Below are 19482 nucleotides of genomic sequence, written 5' to 3'. Positions count from 1 at the left end.
ATTGGTCTATATATCTGTGTTGGTACCAGTAACATGCTGTTTTGGTTACTGTAGCCTTGTAGTATAGTTTGAAGTCAGGTAGCATGATACCTCCAGTTTTTTTCTTTTTGCTTAGGATTGTTTTGGCTATACAGGCTCTTTTTTGGTTCCATATGAAATTTAAAGTAGTTTTTTTTTAATTTTGTGAAGAAAGTCAGTAGTAGCTTGATGGAGACAGCATTGAATCTATAAATTACTTTGGGCAACTGTTAGAGCAGCCAGGATATGAGGGTCAAGATCTGGAGAGAAGAGCAGCTCTTTGAAGTGAGGTACCTTGGAGTCTTGGCTCCAGGCCTGTTTCTCTGTGCAGTCTTGGAGGAAGTCCCATCTGTCTAGGGACCTGGAAGGTATCACACCCACCTGCTCCCCAGTAATAGACCCACCAAAACTGTGCATTTGACTGTGGACACAGAAGCAGCCCTTTAACCCAGCTCCAGTCCTACTCAATGGTGCCAAAGTCTTGCTCTGTCGCCCAGGCTGGAGTGCAGTGGCATGATCTTGGGTCACTGCAACCTCTACCTCCTGGGTTCAAGCAATTCTCCTATCTCAGCCTCCTGAGTAGCTGGAATTACAGGCATGCACCACAATACCCAGCTAATTTTTGTATTTTCCATAGAGATGGGGTTTTACCATGTTGGCCAGGCTAGTCTCGAACTCCTGACCTCAAGTGATCTGCCTGCCTCAGCCTCCCAAAGTGCTGGGTTTACAGGTGTGAGCCACCATGCCCAGCCTCCTTATGATTTTTCTTAACGAAAATTTCCTTTCTCTAGTTTACTTTATTGTAAGAATACAATATATAATACATATACAAAATGTGTGTTAATTGTTTATGTTATTGGTAAGACTTCTGGTCACACACTTGGATTTTCTAATGCACTGGGGGCTTGGGGACCCCTAACCTCCATGATGTTGAAGGGTGAACTGTACAAAAAAAAAAAGTATAGCTCATGTTGGAAATAAAATGAAGCAATTTTTTTAAAGCTCTAAAAATTCAAAAGAAAAAGAAAAAAGTACAGATGGGATAACTAGAAAATAAAGAGCAAGATGGTAGACTTAAACACAAATTTACTGATAATTATACTGAATTTAATTATCTAAATAACATATTTAAAGACAGATATTCTCAGACTAGATAAAAAAGCAAAACTGAGAGGAGTCATGTTACCATAATGGCAGAGTAGAAGCAATCTGGCTTCACTCTTCCCCACAGAAAACCAAAACAACTATCTAGTACCAATTATCCTCAGGAGTATCCCAGAAACCAAAATGGAGGCTGTGATGATCCCAGAGGCCAGAGAGAAGCAAAAATCTTCAAGCAGAAGGTAAGAGAAACAGACCACTCTATCCACAACACCCCGCCCTCAAGCTGCCAGGCCGCATGTGGAAAAACTCCCATGGACTCACAATACTACACTGAAAGAAGTGAGATCAAGGCAGACAGACACCCTTATCTCCATGCTGGGTTCCTTCACAGAAAAATCATTCCTGCTTCAACCTAAGGGAAGCATCTTTGCCTATAGGGTAAAAAAATCCTAAAGGCAGCCAGAGACAATGGGTAGAGATGGGGTTAGCAATCCCCAATGAACAAAACTCAGTGATCACTCTTCATCTCAGCCAAAAAAGACACCAAATCAAAGAGGTTGTTCAGCAGTATTACGGTGTAGGAAGCAAGCTCCATGAGTCCATGAGGCTATAAAGCCCTAGCCAGCCTTCCCACACAGCCAGGGTATCCTTTCATTGTAGACACTCCAAGTCCACAACAGTAAGCAATCTGAACTTTTACAAGAGCTCCAAAAGTTAATTTTTTGACAAGATAAACAATATTGACAAATCTGTAGGTAGAATAAGGAAAAAGGAAAAGACTCAAATAAATAAATTCAGAGATGAAAGGAGATATGGTAACCAATACCACAGAAATATAAAGGATCATTAGACACTATTATGAGTAACTATATGCCAACAAATTGGAAAACCTAGAAGGAATGGATAAATTCCTGGACACATACAACCTGAGATTGAAACATAAAGACATAGAAAACCCAAACAGACCAATAACAAGTAATATGATTCAAGCAATAAAAAGTCTCCCATTAAGCAAAAGCTTAGGACCTGATGGCTTCACTGCTGAATTCTAATAAACCTTTAAAAAAAGAACTAATACCAATTATACTCAAACTATTCCAAAAAATTGAAGAGGGCAGAATATTTTCAATCTCATTCTATGAAGACAGCATTATCCTAATACCAAAACCAGAAAAGGACACAACTAAAGAAGTAAACTACAGAGCAGTATCCCAGATGAACACAGATGCAGAAATCCTCAACAAAATATTAGCAAACTGAACTCAACAGCACATTAAAAAGATCACTCACCATGATTAAGTGGGATTCAGATGGTTCAACATATGCAAATTAATAAGCATGATACATCACATCAACAGAATAAAGGACAAAAACCCTATAATCATTTCAATAGATGCTGAAAAGCATTTGATAAAATTAAACATACCTTCATGATAAAAAAAATTTTCAACAAACTCAGTAAAGAAGAAATATACATCAAAACAATAAAAGCCACATATGACAAATCCAGAGCTAACATCATACTGAACATGGAAAAATTGCAAGACTTTCCTCTAAGTTCTAGAACATGACAAAGATGCCTACTTTCACCACTTTTATGCAACATAGTATTGGAAGTCCTAGCCAAAGCAATTAGAAAAGAGAATGAAATAAAGAGCACTCAAATTGCAAAGGAAAAAGTCAAATTGTCCTGTCTGCAGATGACATGATCTAATACTTAAGACACCAACAAATAGCCATTAGAGTGATAAACAAATTCAGTAAAGTTGCAAGATATAAAATCAACATATTAAAATCAGTAGCATTTCTATATGCAAAAAGCAAACAATCTGAAAAACAAATCAAGAAAGCAATCCCATTTACAATAGCTACAAAGAATATAAAATACCTAGGAATCAACTGAACCAAAAAAGTAAAAAAATCAATACAAGGAAGACTATAAGACACTGATGAAAGTGAGAGAACACCAAAAAATGGAAAGACAGCCCATGTTCATTAATTAGAAGAATTAATATTGTTAAAATGTCCATCCTACCCAAAGCAATCTACATATTCAATGCAATTCCTATCAAAATACCAACAATATTCTTCACAAAAATGGGAAAAAAAAATCCAAAAATTCATATGGAACCACAAAAGACCCAGAATAGCCAATGCAATACCAGGAAAAAAAAAAAAAAAAAAAAAAAAGCTTGAGGTATCACATTACCGAACTTCAAAATATACCACAAAACTATAGTAACCAAAACAGCATGTTACTGGCATAAAAACAGACATACAGACCAATGGAACAGAATAGAGAACCCAGAAATAAATCCGTGTATTTACAGGCATCTCCTTTTCAGCAAAGGAAAGGACAGGCTCTTCAATAAATGGCTCCATGAAAACTGAATATCCATATGCAGAAGAATGAAACTGGACCACTATCTCTTACCGTGTACAAAATTCAAATCAAAATGGATTAAAGGCTTAAATATAAGACCTGAAACTATAAAACTACTAAAAGAAAACATTGAGGAAGCTCTGTAAGACACTGAACTGGGCAAATATTTCTTGAGTAATACCCTACAAGCATGGAAGCCAAAGCAGAAATGGACGAATGGGATCATATGAAGTTAAAAAGCTTCTGCACTGCAGAGGAAACAATCAGCAAAGTGAAGAGGCAGCCCACAGAATGGGAGAAAATATCTGCAAACTATCCATCTCCCAAGAAATTAATAATCAGAATATATAAGGAACTTAAAAAACTCAATAGCAACACACAAATTTATCTGATCTAAAATGGACAAATAATCTTTTTTGTTGTTGTTAGACAGCGTCTTGCTCTGTCGCCCAGGCTGGAGTGCAGTGGCACGATCTCAGCTCACTGCAACCTCTGCCTCCCAGGTTCAAGGGATTCTCGTGCCTCAGCCTCCTGAGTAGGTAGAGGTACAGATATGTGCCCCCACATCAGGCTAATTTTTGTATTTTTAGTAGAGACAGGGTTTCGCTATGTTGGCCAGGCTGGTCTCAAACTCCTGACCTCAGGTGATCTGCCCACCTCGGCCTCCCAAATTGCTGGGACTACAGGTGTGAGCCATGCGCCCAGTGACAAATGATCTTAATAGACATTTCTCAAAAGAAGACATACAAACAGCGAACAAGTATATGAAAAATGCTCAACATCACTAATCATCAGGAAATGCAAATTAAAACTACAATGAGACATCACCTCACCCTAGTTAAAAATCACTTTTATCAAAAAGATAGGCAATAACAGATGCTAGCAAAGATGTGGAGAAAAGGGAACCCTCATACATTGTTGGTGGAAATGTAAATTAGTACAGCCACTATGTCAAACAGTCTGAAAGTGCCCACAAAACTAAAAAAAAAAAGAACTACCCTACAATCTGATGATCCCACTGCTAGGTATATATCCAAGAGAAAGGAAATCAATATATCAAAGAGATAGCCACACTCCAATGTTTATTGCAGCACTATTTACAATAGTCAAGATATAGAATCAACCTAAGTGTCCAGCAGATGTATGGATAAAGAAAATGTGGGCCGGGCGTGGTGGCTCACACCTCTAATCCCAGCACTTTGGGAGGCCAAGGCACGCAGATCACCTGAGCTCAGGAGTTAGAGACCAGCCTGGCCAACACGACGAAACCCCATCTCTACTAAAACTATAAAAATTAGCCAGGCCTGGTGGCAGGCACCTGTAATCCCAGCTACTCAGGAGGCTGAGGCAGGGAGAATTGCTTGAACCCAGGAGGTGGAGGTTGCAGGGAACCAAGACCATGCCACTGCACTCCAACCTGGGCGACAGAGCAAGACTCTGACTCAAAAAAAAAAAAAAATGTGATATACATACACAATGGAATATTACTCAGCCAAAATAAAAAAAAAAAAAGAATGAAATCCCTTCATTTGCAGCAACATGGGTAAGGCTGGATAACTTTTTGTTAAGTGAAATAAGCCAGAAATAGAAAGACAAATACTGCAGGTTCTCACCTATATACGGGAGTTAAAAAAAATTGATCTCGTGGAAGTAGACAGTAAAATGGTGGTTAACAGAGATTGGGATGAGTAGGGGGGAGAGGAGAATGAAGAGAAGTTAGCTAATGGGTATAATGGTACAGTTAGATGGAATAACTTCTAGTGTTCGATAGCACAGTAGGTTGACTATAGTTAACAATAATTTGTTGTATATTTCAAAATACCAAGAAGAGAAGACTTGGAACATACCCCACACGAAGACATAATAAATTGTTGAGGCAGTGGACATCCCAATTACCGTGATTTGACCATTACACATTTTATGCATGTATCAAAAAAATCACATGTACCTGATAAATATGTTCAATTATAACTTATTTATCAATGAAAAAGCAACATTGAGGGACTTCTACTTCTTCTTAGGATGTATTAAGTCACAAAATTAATGTCGCTCCTATTCTAAAAATGAGTAAAGGCTGGATAATTTATAAAATCACAACTTTTCATGAACCCATCAGAAAACTGACGTTGCAAGAAAACCAAGCGATCTGAATGCCAAAGATGACCAATCCTCTTTCAGATGAGAATAGACACGTCAAAAGTTATCAAGTGGATACTGTGATAAAGTAACAAGGAAAAACTGTGAAACCACCACAGATCAGAAATCTAATACTCTATTGATGGAAGTACAAATAGGACACAGTACCAGCTGGGAAAAAAGTGAGCAAAAATACTGAGGAGTTAGGATGAAATAGCTATAAAAAAAGATATACCCTTGGACTTCAAGACTGTGAAAATAGAAACTGAAATGGTCCTTACTGTCCATGAAGTCTGTAATAGGCCAGCTGAAGTGCAAGCTGAATAAACGTATCCGGGTGAAGCATCTTGTTCTTGGTTAGCTTTTTGCCAAAAGATGTAAAGGCATAAGCCGCAATCTGTAGATCAGATGCCTAACAAGAAGAATTAAATGAGAACGGTGAAAAATCACCTAAGGAGAATACACCAAAGAGAACCAAATTATCACCTGCATTAAAGTAATCACCAGACATAAAGAATTAAAGGTGTTAAAGGCATAATTTTAAAATGTTTTGTGCAGACATGCTTGGATGACAGCCAAATTTTTACATATGGTTGTTAAAAGAAAAAATCATTATTATTTAAGAGAAAAGTGAAAAATATACCTCCCTGAGATACTGGGCTTTAGCTTGGTTGATGTCATTTAAAACTTTCTCATCCACAATGAAAATGAGCTCTTCTGGAAGTGGTATATCTCGTACCTTCTCTGAACCCTGAAAATAGGGAAGACTTAAAAATATTTTATCTATAAAATTATTAGGAGAAAAAAGATGAAATATTTATTCAAACATACCTTCCATCTTCCTTCATTCTGAAAAATTTTCTCATCCACATAATAACTGATGTTCACCATAATCATTGCATCAAAAGGAGCATGCTAAAATGAGAACACACAAGATTTCTGAATACTTTATGTCAACTTAAAACTTGACCCAATATTTTATTTTCACTTTGTGTCCATTCTTAACAGATAATAAAGCATAGAGTCTTCAAATGCCTCACCTCTTGATGATATGATAAGATATAAGATTCCCTACAGTTCAGTAACTGCTATATTTTATTTTTGGAAAAAAAGTTGTTTAAATTTGGAAGCACCTAGTAGGGCTTCTGGTGGGGCTTGGGGTCATGAGGGTGTATAAAATAACATATAAACAATCTAGATAAATTAATTGCTATTTTTACTAGAAGTCAAAGCAAGTGTATATATGCAACACGAAGATGTTCTGGAATTGTAAGAACAGGGTGGAAAAGCAGATGGGGATGGCAACCTATCTGAAAGCATTTGGGATGGGCATGAACTTCTTTAGGTAAGGACTTAGGCCACTTAGTGAATATTAGAAAGCATAACCATTTTGTGTTTCTTATACATATGAATGTCCCAATGTGATAATTCTCAGTTTAAGAAATGTGGGAAAGATAGGCTGGGTGTTACGGGGCTGTTTCAGGTTTGCCAGGTGTATTTAGAGAAAGAAATTGCAGTTAGTGAATTTTCCCATCATCTATTTTGAAGAACAAAGTTTTTGCCCACATTTTCCCCATGTTCCTTAGATAAGAGTTACACCAGACGGTTCCTTGTGACTGTCACCACTTTACATTAGACACAGATATCATTCATGATCTGAACGTGACACTGCGAGCTTGGGAGGGAAAGAAGGGAAGTATCAAGATATGGGCCCAGTTTCAGAGGAGTAATTAGGTGTCTTAAATGTCACCCTAACACTATAGCTCTGTAGCCTGTATCATGGCCCAGTGGAGCCCATAAACAGGATTTATTGTTACCAACCAGGCAACAACTACATCAGGAAAGGCTCTTGAGGGAGGTCAGGATAAGATGCCTGAGCAGTTTATCTGCCAACAGCAGCACACATGACAAGACTCACAGGTCGCTGACAAACCCATTTTCTAACAGTATCTCACAACTGTGTGGTACTTTACAATTTTACAAAGAATTTTCAGATATTATCAAATATATTGTTTCATTTAGGACAAACAGCATCAGTTTCCAACTATTTTACTGGAGCCAGTAGGAAATAGCAAGAGTGAAGGATGTCTCTTTGAGCTATAATTCTAAGCACCCATCTCCTAATGGAAAGCTAATAATGTCAAAGAAGGTAGAAAATATGTAAAATTCCAATGCTATCCTGATGCTTTATTTGTTCATATAATTTTTACCTTTCATTTATTGCACTTACACAGAGGCAATATGTATTTACATAGTGTTTAAGAATGTAGGCTTTGGTTCTGAGTTCAAACTACTTCCTAGCTGGGCAATAGTAAAAAAGTTACTTTGCTTTCTAATTAAACTGCCTCATTTCCCTGTAGAGATAATGCATACATACATACAGATGCTGTGAAAAATGATTTTTATACCACTTACACAGTACTTACCAAGGATCTGGCTCACAGCAATAATTAGTAACTATTGTTATTATTAACTAAAGTTTTTACATGCTTCCTATGCACCCTCTGCAAAGCCTTACAATAAAGCCTATAATATAGAGAAGACAATATAGTTGACTTCAGGTTTATAAAATAGGAGGGAAATGGAATTAATATAATCACAAAAGAACATATTCAAACAATTATAATTATGGACCAGCAACATGGCTTTAGGGTAAAATAAGCTTTATTTTACAGTACATATGCTTATTTTTCTTCTTATTATTATTTTTGGGACAGGGTCTTGTTCTGTTGCCTGGGTGGGAGTGCAGTGGTACAACCATGGCTCACTGCAACCTGGACCTCCTAGGCTCAAGTGATCCTCCCACCTCAGCCTCCCAAGTAGTTGGGAATATAGGTATGCATTACCATGCCCAACTAATTTTTTATTTTTTGTAGAGATGAGGGTCTCACTATGTTGCCCAAGCTGGTGCTGAACTGCTGGAATCAAATCCTCCCACCTTCGTCTCCCAAAGTGCTGGGATTATAGGCATGAGCTCCCATGTTTGGCCTACAGCATATGTATTTCACTAATGATGATTTACAAAGGTTAAACTGCACCCTCTATAATCATCTTAGGTTAGAAGGGAAACCTCCATGGAATTTAATGCAAATTATCAGGTGGAGATAATCAGATCAATTTTATGAATATATGCATGTTAATGCACACACATAAAACATGTCCACACACTATAAAATGCAGTTCAGTTATGCTGAGAGATATGCTCATTATGAGCCCAATATTCTTTATTCAGAGACAGACAAGATTATCAAAATTATTTTCATCTTGAATTTGTGTGAACAGCAGGATACTGGTGCTATTAGTAAAAATCAGTTTAGCAAAAGGTGTTTTTTGATGGTCTTGGGGATGAGGGACGGAAAGCAAGATGAGTTATTCTTGATGAGATTGACTTACTCTTATATAACAATATAACATCCAATTTGAACAATTTAACATATAATGAAACACAACTCTCAAATGAGAATAATAGGTAAAAGCTAGAAAAGTATAGCTGCAAGTTACATATATAACAATAGGTCAATAAAGTGGTCAGAGGGGGAAAAGTGTGATGAATATTAAGGTCAGTTTCAGAATCAGTAGAGAGGAAAATACTGTTAAGAGGAAAGAGGCAGTGTCAAAATATGTATGCAGAGGGTAACCAACTGCAGCAGACAGGTCAAAGAGAAATCAAGGGAAGAAGCCAGGGGGCAGTTAACCACCTTACAAAGGGTAGTTTGCAAGGAATGATAAGGACATAAACCAGACTGAGGAAGGTCAAGGAGAATCAAATGAGGAGCTGAAGAGAAGAAAACTGAGGCAATTAACAAGAACTATTCTGTCAACAGTAGACTCAAAGGAAGAGTAAAGAGAACATCTTCAAAATGACTTGTGGCAACCTTTCACTGTAGCTCTGATGAGATACTCCAATAGACATTTACTTTCAGTGCCTATTAACCAATCCACCTTGTTCTGAAATAACAGCTACTTTACTGTTCTTTAGGCAACCAAGCACCACTTTGTAGTGGTTTGAATGAGACTGATTCTACCCACTAGATTCCAAGGTTGGGCATGTGACCCAGGCCAAGCTCATCCAAGCACCTGATTCCCCAGGATGGGGACATGAATCACACAGGCCAATCACAACCGATGAGGATTATTCCAGGACTTTTGCTGTAACCATTGGAAACAAAGAAGCTGGCTATTTCCTTTGGGAGTCTATGAAGAAAGCTATGAAGATATGAGACTGTTGGTACAACAATCACATTGGGCAGTCTACCTAAATATGAGGCCAAACAAAGGAAAGCAGTACCAAAAAATGGGGAGAGATTTCTAATGAAAGCATTTGAACATTGAAGTCAGCTTTACCCAAATTTAGCTAACTCCTTGCCAACAAATATCTTCTTACGCTAACGCTAGTTTGATTTAGGTTTCTATCACCTAAACCTGAATACGGATTAATACAACTACTGAACCCTTTTTTTTTTTTTTTTTTTGGAGTCAGAGTCTCAGTCTGTTTTGCCAGGCTGAAGTGCACTGGCCCAAACACCGTTCACTGCACCCTCAACCTCCCAGGTTCAAGCGATCCTCCTAGACCTCAGCCTCCCAAGTAGCTGGGATCACAGGCGCACAACACCATGTGAGGCTAATTTTTGTATTTTTTGTAGAGACGGGGTTTCATGCCATTGCCCAGACCAGTCTCCATCTCCTGGGCTCAAGTGATTCACCTGCCTTGGCCTCCCAAAGTGCTGGGATTACAGGTATCAGCCATCATACCCAGCCCTAAACCCCTTTATAAAAAATTTTCTTGGTTCATAGACCTCCTGAATGCCTATCAGACAGTTAGTAGACAGCTAGTGAAGATGTCCATGGGAGGGGAACAGAGGAGAAGCAAGAAAAGTTGTTCATTTTTTATGAAAATGGTCAAAATGGTAGTAACTGCCATTTTAATATCCACAGCCTAAATAGTGTTCCAAAGATCATGTGTCATTTTAGGAAAATAGTTACCTAGTTACTAGGTGAATCTTGAACTCTATAAATATATCCATATGCATTGCTCTGTGCATAGAACACATACATAATGCCATATAATACCTTTTGAAATAGGTATTCTCAGCAAGCAGATAATACTGGGTTTTAAGAGCTTATATTACATAAATATTATATGCAAATCCCATTTTGCAGATATAGTACACAACAAACTGTTGGCCTTACTACAGAAGAAAATAACTTGTCCTATACTTTCAATGAGAATTCATAACTAAACTTTTCACCACAGTGCCATAAAACTAAATTACTATTCACTTACACTGTTCCCCAGCACAAGTATTTATGGTTTATTGTCATTAATTTAACCTAAAAGATCAAAAGAGAAAAATTTCAGTAGTTTACTTACATCACAATTACAGCCAAATACTCCATTAGAAAAGGAAATCAAGTTATAGGATTTGTCACCCCAGCGTACTGTTGGATCTCCAATAAGGATGGCTGCAATAATCTAAATAATAAAATAAATTTAATTTTTCTAAATTAAAAGGGTTTAATATTGGTTTGTAAGAATTTACATCTTAAACACATATATCATCTCACCATTCCTCTTCAGGTCAACCAAATTTAATAAAATCATAATATAGTTATGATCAGCAACACTGATATGTGATATGCAAAGTCAAGAGAGAGTAATTCTGGCCCTGACTTTAGGGGCTTCTCAAAATCTCAAGTTAAGAAAATCCTACCAGAAAAGAAAATGCTGGTACAATATTCATGAATGTTTACAGAACATAGAATTGAGAGGATAAGGGTTTTGTAACTTGAATAGGATAAAAGATCTTGATAAAAGTTTAGTCATTAAAGTCTAGTTAGGAGGAAATATTTTAAGAATTCGTTTCCTACTAAACCTGTTTTTCAAACTGTATACTTTGGCCTATTAATGGATCATGAAATTAACTCAGTGCATCATAATCAATATTCCTTACAAAAAAGGAGAATAAAATAGACTGGAAATGTCAGTGTACCTCACAGACAATAAAAGTAATTAGTGCTCTGTGAAACTCCTATTTTATATATGTGTTTGCATGCATATACACATGTATATATAGTGGGCTGCAATGTAAATGTATTTGTAACTAAAAATTGTGGTCAAAAAACTTTGAACAACACTGCATTAAAATACATTCTTCCTTAAAAAGAAGTCTGGTGATTCTCAAAAAAAAAAAAAAACTCTCTCCTTGCTACAAGGTTTTTCAATCCTTGATATTTTTTCCTATTATTTAATACCGATGAATTCACTATAAAATAATTGAGTATTTTCAAAAGACTATGAGATTTCTAATACAATTACTATCTTTTATTATTTCCTGGGACACAAATGTCACCCTGGGGGTGGCAGGGGAGCATAAAATAAGGCCATATTTACCCTTAACGTCACTGACATCAATGTGTTCAGCAATTAACCAAATGATAAAATAAATGACTTACAAGGGTGACATAATTCTTAGGAGACACAGTCCCAACTATGGTGTCAAGATACACTAGTGCAGGTTATGATTAGGTTCTCATTTCACCTTTGGCAAGAAAAGTTCATTAACCTAGTGCTCTGTGTAAATTTTCTGAGTAGGCAAGCAATGAAAAGGTTGAGCAACACTGATATGTGATATGCAAAGTCATACTTCTTTAAACAAAGTATAATATATAGCTAAACAAACTTAAACAATGTGGCAAGGATTTACCAATTTACTATCTACTTTATAAGCTTCAATTTGGCACAAGTATATTGTATAACTAAGAAAAAGTTTCAAGAGCCTAAATGTAGAAAAAGAAAAAAACCTTCCATGTTCAATAAATATGAGTCTTCCAGAAAAATCTGCAATAAAAAAAAAAGAGAAGGTAGTTAAGTACCTCAGAATAATCCTCTGGTGTTACATGTGGACTGCTATCCTCCATGGAATATACCAGTAAACTACTCTGAATTTTTTCTAACAAAGCCAAGTTCTCTGGATCAAGACCAATCAGATATTCTCGTGCCTAAAGGGCAAGGAGATGATGATCAAATATTACAACTGAAATACAATACATCAAAAGAGTTTGTTAGAGAAAAGCTTCGTTAAGAAAAGTGTAAATCAGAACCTTAGCCCATCGAGTTCGCTCCTCACTAGTTAATGCTGCAATCCCAGGTCCATCAGGTTCACTATGGCACTTCTTGTGGATATATGTCAGTTGTCTTATGGAAGATGAAAAGAAGATTCAAAAAGAGTACAGGCAGAAAGTAACTACTTTGGCCTTTAAAAGGTCATAACATTGATCAATATTTAAATGTTTGGATATATTACCCAAAGAAACCACTTATGATGCCAATAGATTTCCTACATCACATATTTTTTTAAGTGATTGTGTTCTATTAACACCAAAAGCATATTTGACAATAATTTAATTTCAGTAAATAAATTTAGTTATTGGCTAAATTTAGTTTGGCTGATATATACTTTGGAAATGTGCATGCACTTCTAGGTTACAAGTAAATATCCTTTTTACTGTAAATATCCTTACAATGGAGAACTTGAAAAATATCCTGGTAATCAATTTCACAAATATAATGTACATCTTATCTAACTAAAATCTATGTGTGTATATATTTAACCAGAGGACTTACTGTATACTCAATTAATATTTGTGTTTTACCAAAAAAAAACAGAAATACCATATAATCAGTTTTAAGTATTTTCATATGTGCCACTTTGTTACTTCTAATCATTATATTTTTAAAGACTCTATTAGCTAAGGATAAACTACTCCCCCTCCAAAGTATTTTATGCTCCTAGATTGGTGAATTTCATGTATCTTTAAACATACAGCAGATAAATAACCGGGTTCTCCCATAAAGAAATTTTCATCAGTCAAAAATCCAGAGCTTTAATTTACCTCAATTTCATGGCACATGTTAAGAAATTACTTCAATTTAAAAGCTTTCAAGGCTTTCTCAGGAAGTGAGCTAATGTAGCTTAATAAATGGTCAAAAAATGCTACTAGTAGCCATCAGTTCTGACTTCATCATTCAAAATTGGAATTCATCATTTATCTACTGATTTGCATACTCTCCTCTGTTTGTTCATTATATCTGTAACACTGATAAAGAAATACATTTCTTGCTGAAAAATTCCCCCCTTTTTATTTGCAAATTAATGGTGTCCTGAGGAACAGAATAAGGGTTTCTTCACCAATCTGCATCTATAGCGAGAGCAACTTGCCTTGCCTCTCTTCCTGCTTACTTTCTTTAGTAACTACTGATTTTGCTCCAATTATAAGTAAAGCTTTTGCAGTTGTGGTTACTAGCATAAACTCTGAATTTCTAAATAAAATCAACCTGTTTCTCTCCATATGGTACTTGTTGCTACCTTTCCCTTACCAACTACCTCAAAGCACGAGTTTTGACTATGAAACTTTTACTTCCTCCCTGAAATGATCATTTTCATGTTCGTTTTACAAGGTGGTCATTATTAGGGAGAAATTACAAAGGAAAGTGTGTTAAACCTGAAATGACATTTTAAGTTGGATAATAAAAGGTCACATAACTGCCCAAATCGCCACCATTAAGAGATACAGATTTGGTAACAAGATAATCCCTCTTTTCCTTTAACTTGGCTAACTATGCACCTGTTTTTCAGCTACACATCTAATTTTTTATATTTCAAATCACAAAGATTTGTATTAAAAATATCTGCATTACAGAATCATATATTTTTTAAAATATTCTATACCCCACACAGTCTGGCTTCTGCTTCATTGCTTTCCATTCACTCTTTAATTTACTGTCCTCGATTTTTGTTCTCCAGTGATTATCTTGAAAGTCACCAATAATGTCCCATTAAGGAAACCTAGTAGCTTTATTTAAGTCTAATTTTCCTCATTATAGAATGTTTGACACTCAGGTATGAATGTTAAAATTATCTTCTTACTTGATTTTTTCACATGGTCCCATTGTCGTCTCCGTACATCACTGAAGTCTTTTTCATTGACCATTTGTTCTCCTTACACTGCTGAATGTGTCTTTTCCCAAATTTCTGTCACTGGCCTTTCCAAGCTCCTCTTATAAGTTTCTCCCTTGGTAATCTCGTCTACTTCTTTAATAGTTTCAATGATCACCTTTATGTAAGAGGCAACCAACTCTCTAACTTCAACACCATTTTTTCTCTCAATCTCTGTTACCAAAGTTCCAAAAGCTTGTTGGATATCTCTACTTCGATTCCTGCCAACATTTCCAACTAAATGTATATTTAAACATTATCTCCCCCTTCCCACAATTTTTTAAAAAAGATCTTAAAAGATAGTATACGTGTAAATCTTCATGTCCTCAGATTAGGCAATGGTTTCTTAGATACAATTCCAAAAGCACATGTAACAACAAAAAAAGAGATAAAATTGGATTTTGTCAAAATGAAAAATATTGTGCATCAAAAGAGGCCATCAAGAAAGTGAAAAGCCAAGCCTAGGAGATATAATTTGCAAATTATATATCTGTAAAAAGACTTATATCTAAAGAACGATTACAATTCAATAATAAAAAAACAAACTAATTTAAAAATTGGCCAAGTATCTGATTAGACATCTCTCCAAGGAAGATATATACAAATGGCCAAAATGCATGTGAAAAAATCTTTAACATCATTATCAAATATAAACTACCACGAGATCCCACTTTACCCTTACTAGCATCGCTACAATAAAAAAGGCAGACAATAAGTGTTGGTGAAAATGTGGAGAAACTGGAACCCTAATATACTGCGCCATTTTGGAAAACTCTCTGGTAGTTTCTCAATAGTTAAACATAGAATTACCATATGACCTGGCAATTCTACCCCTAAAATATACCCAAGAGAAATGAAAACATATGTTTACATGAAAACCTGTATACAATATTCATGGCAGCATTATGAATAATTTACTATTTGTCTATTATTCATAATAGACAAAAAGTAGAAACAACTCAAATGTCCATCAACTGATGAATAGTTAATAAAATGTGGCATATCTGTAAAATAGAATGTTATTCAGCAATAAAAAGGAATAAAGTATTCATACATGCTAAAACACGGATGAACCTTGAAAACATTATGCTAAGTGAAAGAAGCTACACACAAAAGGCTACATGTTGTAAGATGCCATTCCTACATTAATAAAATGTATAAAATAGGCACATTTATAGAGGCAGAAAGTAGATTGGTAGTTGTCAGAACTTTTGGGTTTTTTTCAAGGCAAAAACAGAAATCCAGATGTTTATGTAAATTTTCCTGATTTTTAAATAGTGATTCAAATTCTGCTATCCAAGCAAAATAGGTCACAGGCTGAATGCAGCCCATGAAGCACATGTGTTTAATTTCTGGAAGAGTGGCTTTGAATAATCCAATTAATAAGCCTGATCTAATAATTATATGTCAAATTTAAAACACACTAACTAAAACATGTAATGGGAAGACACACAAATATTATCCAAGATACAAAAGCAAATGATTAAAAAGATAAATTTGCCTAAATCAAAATTAAGATTGGACAATTTCCAAAATTTGTTTCAAGTTAACTGGAAGAAAATGTTTGCATAATGTATAAAAGATTAATGTAGAGACTATATAAATAATTGCTATAAATCAATAAGGATAAAGTAAAATAGCCAACAGAAAAATAGGCAAAAGTAACTCACAGAAAACACAAATAAATGGCGTATAAACCATATAAAAATGCTCAACCTCACTTGTAATGAGGGATATGCCAATTCGAACAACAATGAAAACCATTTTTCACCTGTCAGTTGACTAGATATAGCTTTTTTTTGTTTTTTTTGTTTTTTTTTTGAGACAGCATCTTGCTCTGTCACCCAGGCTGGAGTGCAGTGGCGTAATCACAGCTCACTGCAGCCTCGACCTCCTGGGCTCAAGTGATCCTCCCACCCCAGCCTTCCAAGTAGCTGGGAGCACTCCCAAGTAGCACTATCATGTCCAGCTAATTTTTTAACTTTTTATAGAGACAGGGTCCCCCTATGTTGCCCAGGCTGGTCTTCAACTCTTGGCCTTAAGTGATCCTCCAGCTTCAGCCTCCCAAAATGTTGCAATTACAGGCATGAGCCACTGTGTCCCCCACTCACCAGATATGTTTTAAGTTTAATAGTACCATGTCAACAATGATTAGGAGAAGTGGGTGTCCTCACATAATACTGGCAGAAAAAACAATGCCACTGTGGATGACAATTTGACTTAGTCAAAAATTTTAAATGTATACATCAGATGATGTGAACATTTCACTTCTAATAACAAACCATAGATATTTTATCCAAATACACAAAGGGGCATGTTTGAAAATGTTAATTATTTGTTATAGCAACAAATGGAAACAACTTTAATGTCATATCATAAAGAAATGGTCACATCAACTATAATATATCCATTTGATGGAATTCTATGTAATAGTTTAAAAGAATAAGGTAGATGTATTTGTACTAATATGGAAAGATTACATTTATTGTTGATTAAAAGAAGCTAACTATAAAAATAACACTATTTTTTAAATGTGCAACTACCCCGTGCCTCATGTCAAACAAAAAAATCAATTAACTCTAGGAAGACTATAAATACAAACGTAAAAGTCAACACAAAATTCTAGAACATAGGAAATTATCTTCTTGGCACTGAGTTAAGGAAAAATTTTTTAAAACAGAACACAAAATGTATAATCTGTATGGTAAAGATTAAAAGATTAATAAACTGGAGTTCATTCAATTAAGAACTTCTGTTCATCAGGAAGATGTGTTTAATAGAACAAAAGATCAATTATAAACATCTTCTACTCTGTGTATTGCAACACACACAACCAAGTAAGAACTCTTACCCAGAATGTATAAGGAACTCCTACAACACTCACACACTAGTAGACATAACTACTTTGGAAAACTGGCATTATCTATTGAAGCTGAACATACACATATCCTATGACTCAGCAAATTCTCTCCTGTGTGTGTTCCAGATAGAAATACATGCATGTGTACATCAAAAGACTTACACAAGGATTTTCACAGCAGCCTTTTTCAAATAATAATGCAAACTGTAAACAACCTAAATGACTGCCCCTGGGAAGGAGTGAAAGTCTGGAAGAGGGATGATGGGAATCTTTGGAGTATTAGAAATGTTCTAATTTTTGACGTGGGTGCAGGTTACATGAATATTTAGTTGTACATTTCTGTGTGCAGTTTTGTACATGTTTGCAATATTTAATAAAACTAATTTAAGTTATAAATAGATATATATACCCAACAATTAGAAAACAATTAGAACAACTGATTCTCTGTTAATGATATTAAAACACTGTTTATTTGGCTGGGTGTGGTGGCTCATGCCTGTAATCCCAGCACTTTGGGAGGCCAAGGCAGGCGGATTATTTAAGGCCAGGAGTTCAAGACCAGCTTGGCCAACACGGCAAAACCTCATCCCTACTAAAAATACAATAATTAGCTGGCCATGGTGGTGCGCACCTATAATCCTAGCTACTTGGGAGGCTGAGGCAGAAGAATCACTTGAACCTGGAATGTGGAGGGTGCAGTGAGCCGAGATTGTGCCTCTGCACTCCAGCCTGGACACAAAGCAAGACTCTGTCTCAAAAAAAAAATTATTTTTTAGAAGTCATTAGGTATGATAATGGTACTAAATGTGTATTTTAAGAGTCCTTCTATTTTAGAGATGTATACTGAAATATCTGTAGTGAAAGGATATTATGTCAGATTATCTTCAGAATAATCCATGGGAAAGTGAGGGAAAAGGCAAAAGAGGTATAGTTGAAACAGCATTGACTATGAGTTTATAACTGTTGATGCTAGGAGTTGGTAACTGTTGAAGTTAGGAGATGGGTACACGGGAGTTATCATTATATAATCCCCTATACATTTTGAAATTTTCCATAATATACTTTAAAACATATACATAGAAAATGTATACCATATATATGTATATACATATATAATACATATTATATATTATATATATTTTTAAGCTAGGTATGCATGTAAATTCATTGCAACAGGTATGGAACAATGGAACACACTAAACTAGTAAGAGTGATTAATTCTGGGGCAGGGAATGGAATTGGTAATATATGTAATGTTTTCCTTTTCTCCAAGTGAACATATTTATATATGTCTAGTAAAATTTAAAAATAATTTAAATAAAAAATACAAATAGATTTTTTTAAAAAAAAGCATGCATAAAATTCTTATTTTTCAGCTTACTATCACCTTGAAAGGCAATTCTAAACATGTATATTTTAATTCAAGCAACACCATAAGACCTAATGAAACTCAAGAAAGTAGTCTGAAAACCTGAGAAGCTCTGGCGGGGTGACCAAACATCCTTCATGTATTACATCAAAGACAAAAGCTCGGCCTCGACACAGCACTACAATGTGGTTTGGGGAACGCCCTTCACTCTCTGGAAACAGAAACAGAAAACACAAGACTCAAATCTAAGGTTAAACAGGAGTAAAGATGCATATATCCAATAGAAGAAAAGTAGGCATTCTTCCAGTATTTTATTTATCATATAGGCATCAAATATATCACATAACAAAAATAATGTATTAATGGAATTGCAGTTACTATGATATAAATACATACTCCTGACACTTGTTCCACGTGAGACATCTAGAAATCCATGAGTTTCAAATACCCTGAAAACCACATAAATCCCAAACTACTACAGACCTTTCTAATTTTACTTAGGAACAGAAATGGGAAGGGGAGAAGGAGACCAGTGGAATCTTGGAGGACAGCCATTTGAATTAACAGGTTTCTCTTTTGGATTATTTTAATGTTAATTACTCATCAGGTAATTTAA

The 19482-nt window shown here is 35.5% G+C and overlaps 1 protein-coding gene across 4 annotated transcripts in view; it reads right to left on the bottom strand.

Annotated features, from left to right (window-relative positions):
* Positions 1-19482, bottom strand: part of CROT (carnitine O-octanoyltransferase) — a 54238-nt gene that overhangs the window by 11349 nt on the left and 23407 nt on the right. For all 4 annotated transcript variants that reach the window (XM_519181.6, XM_016957670.3, XM_054655909.2 and 1 more), the window contains 7 exons: positions 18969-19077; positions 12743-12836; positions 12515-12640; positions 11013-11114; positions 6473-6556; positions 6285-6392; positions 5923-6053 (listed from right to left, as the gene is read on the bottom strand). In XM_519181.6, coding sequence (XP_519181.2) covers positions 5923-6053; positions 6285-6392; positions 6473-6556; positions 11013-11114; positions 12515-12640; positions 12743-12836; positions 18969-19077 — 754 coding nt within the window. The remainder of the gene's footprint in view (positions 1-5922; positions 6054-6284; positions 6393-6472; positions 6557-11012; positions 11115-12514; positions 12641-12742; positions 12837-18968; positions 19078-19482) is intronic.

This window comes from Pan troglodytes, chromosome 6 (genome assembly GCF_028858775.2).
Source record: "Pan troglodytes isolate AG18354 chromosome 6, NHGRI_mPanTro3-v2.0_pri, whole genome shotgun sequence".
In the NCBI taxonomy this organism is placed as follows: Eukaryota; Metazoa; Chordata; class Mammalia; order Primates; family Hominidae; genus Pan; species Pan troglodytes.
Note: the sequence above shows the minus strand (reverse complement) of the source record. Positions and strands in the feature narration are given on the sequence as shown.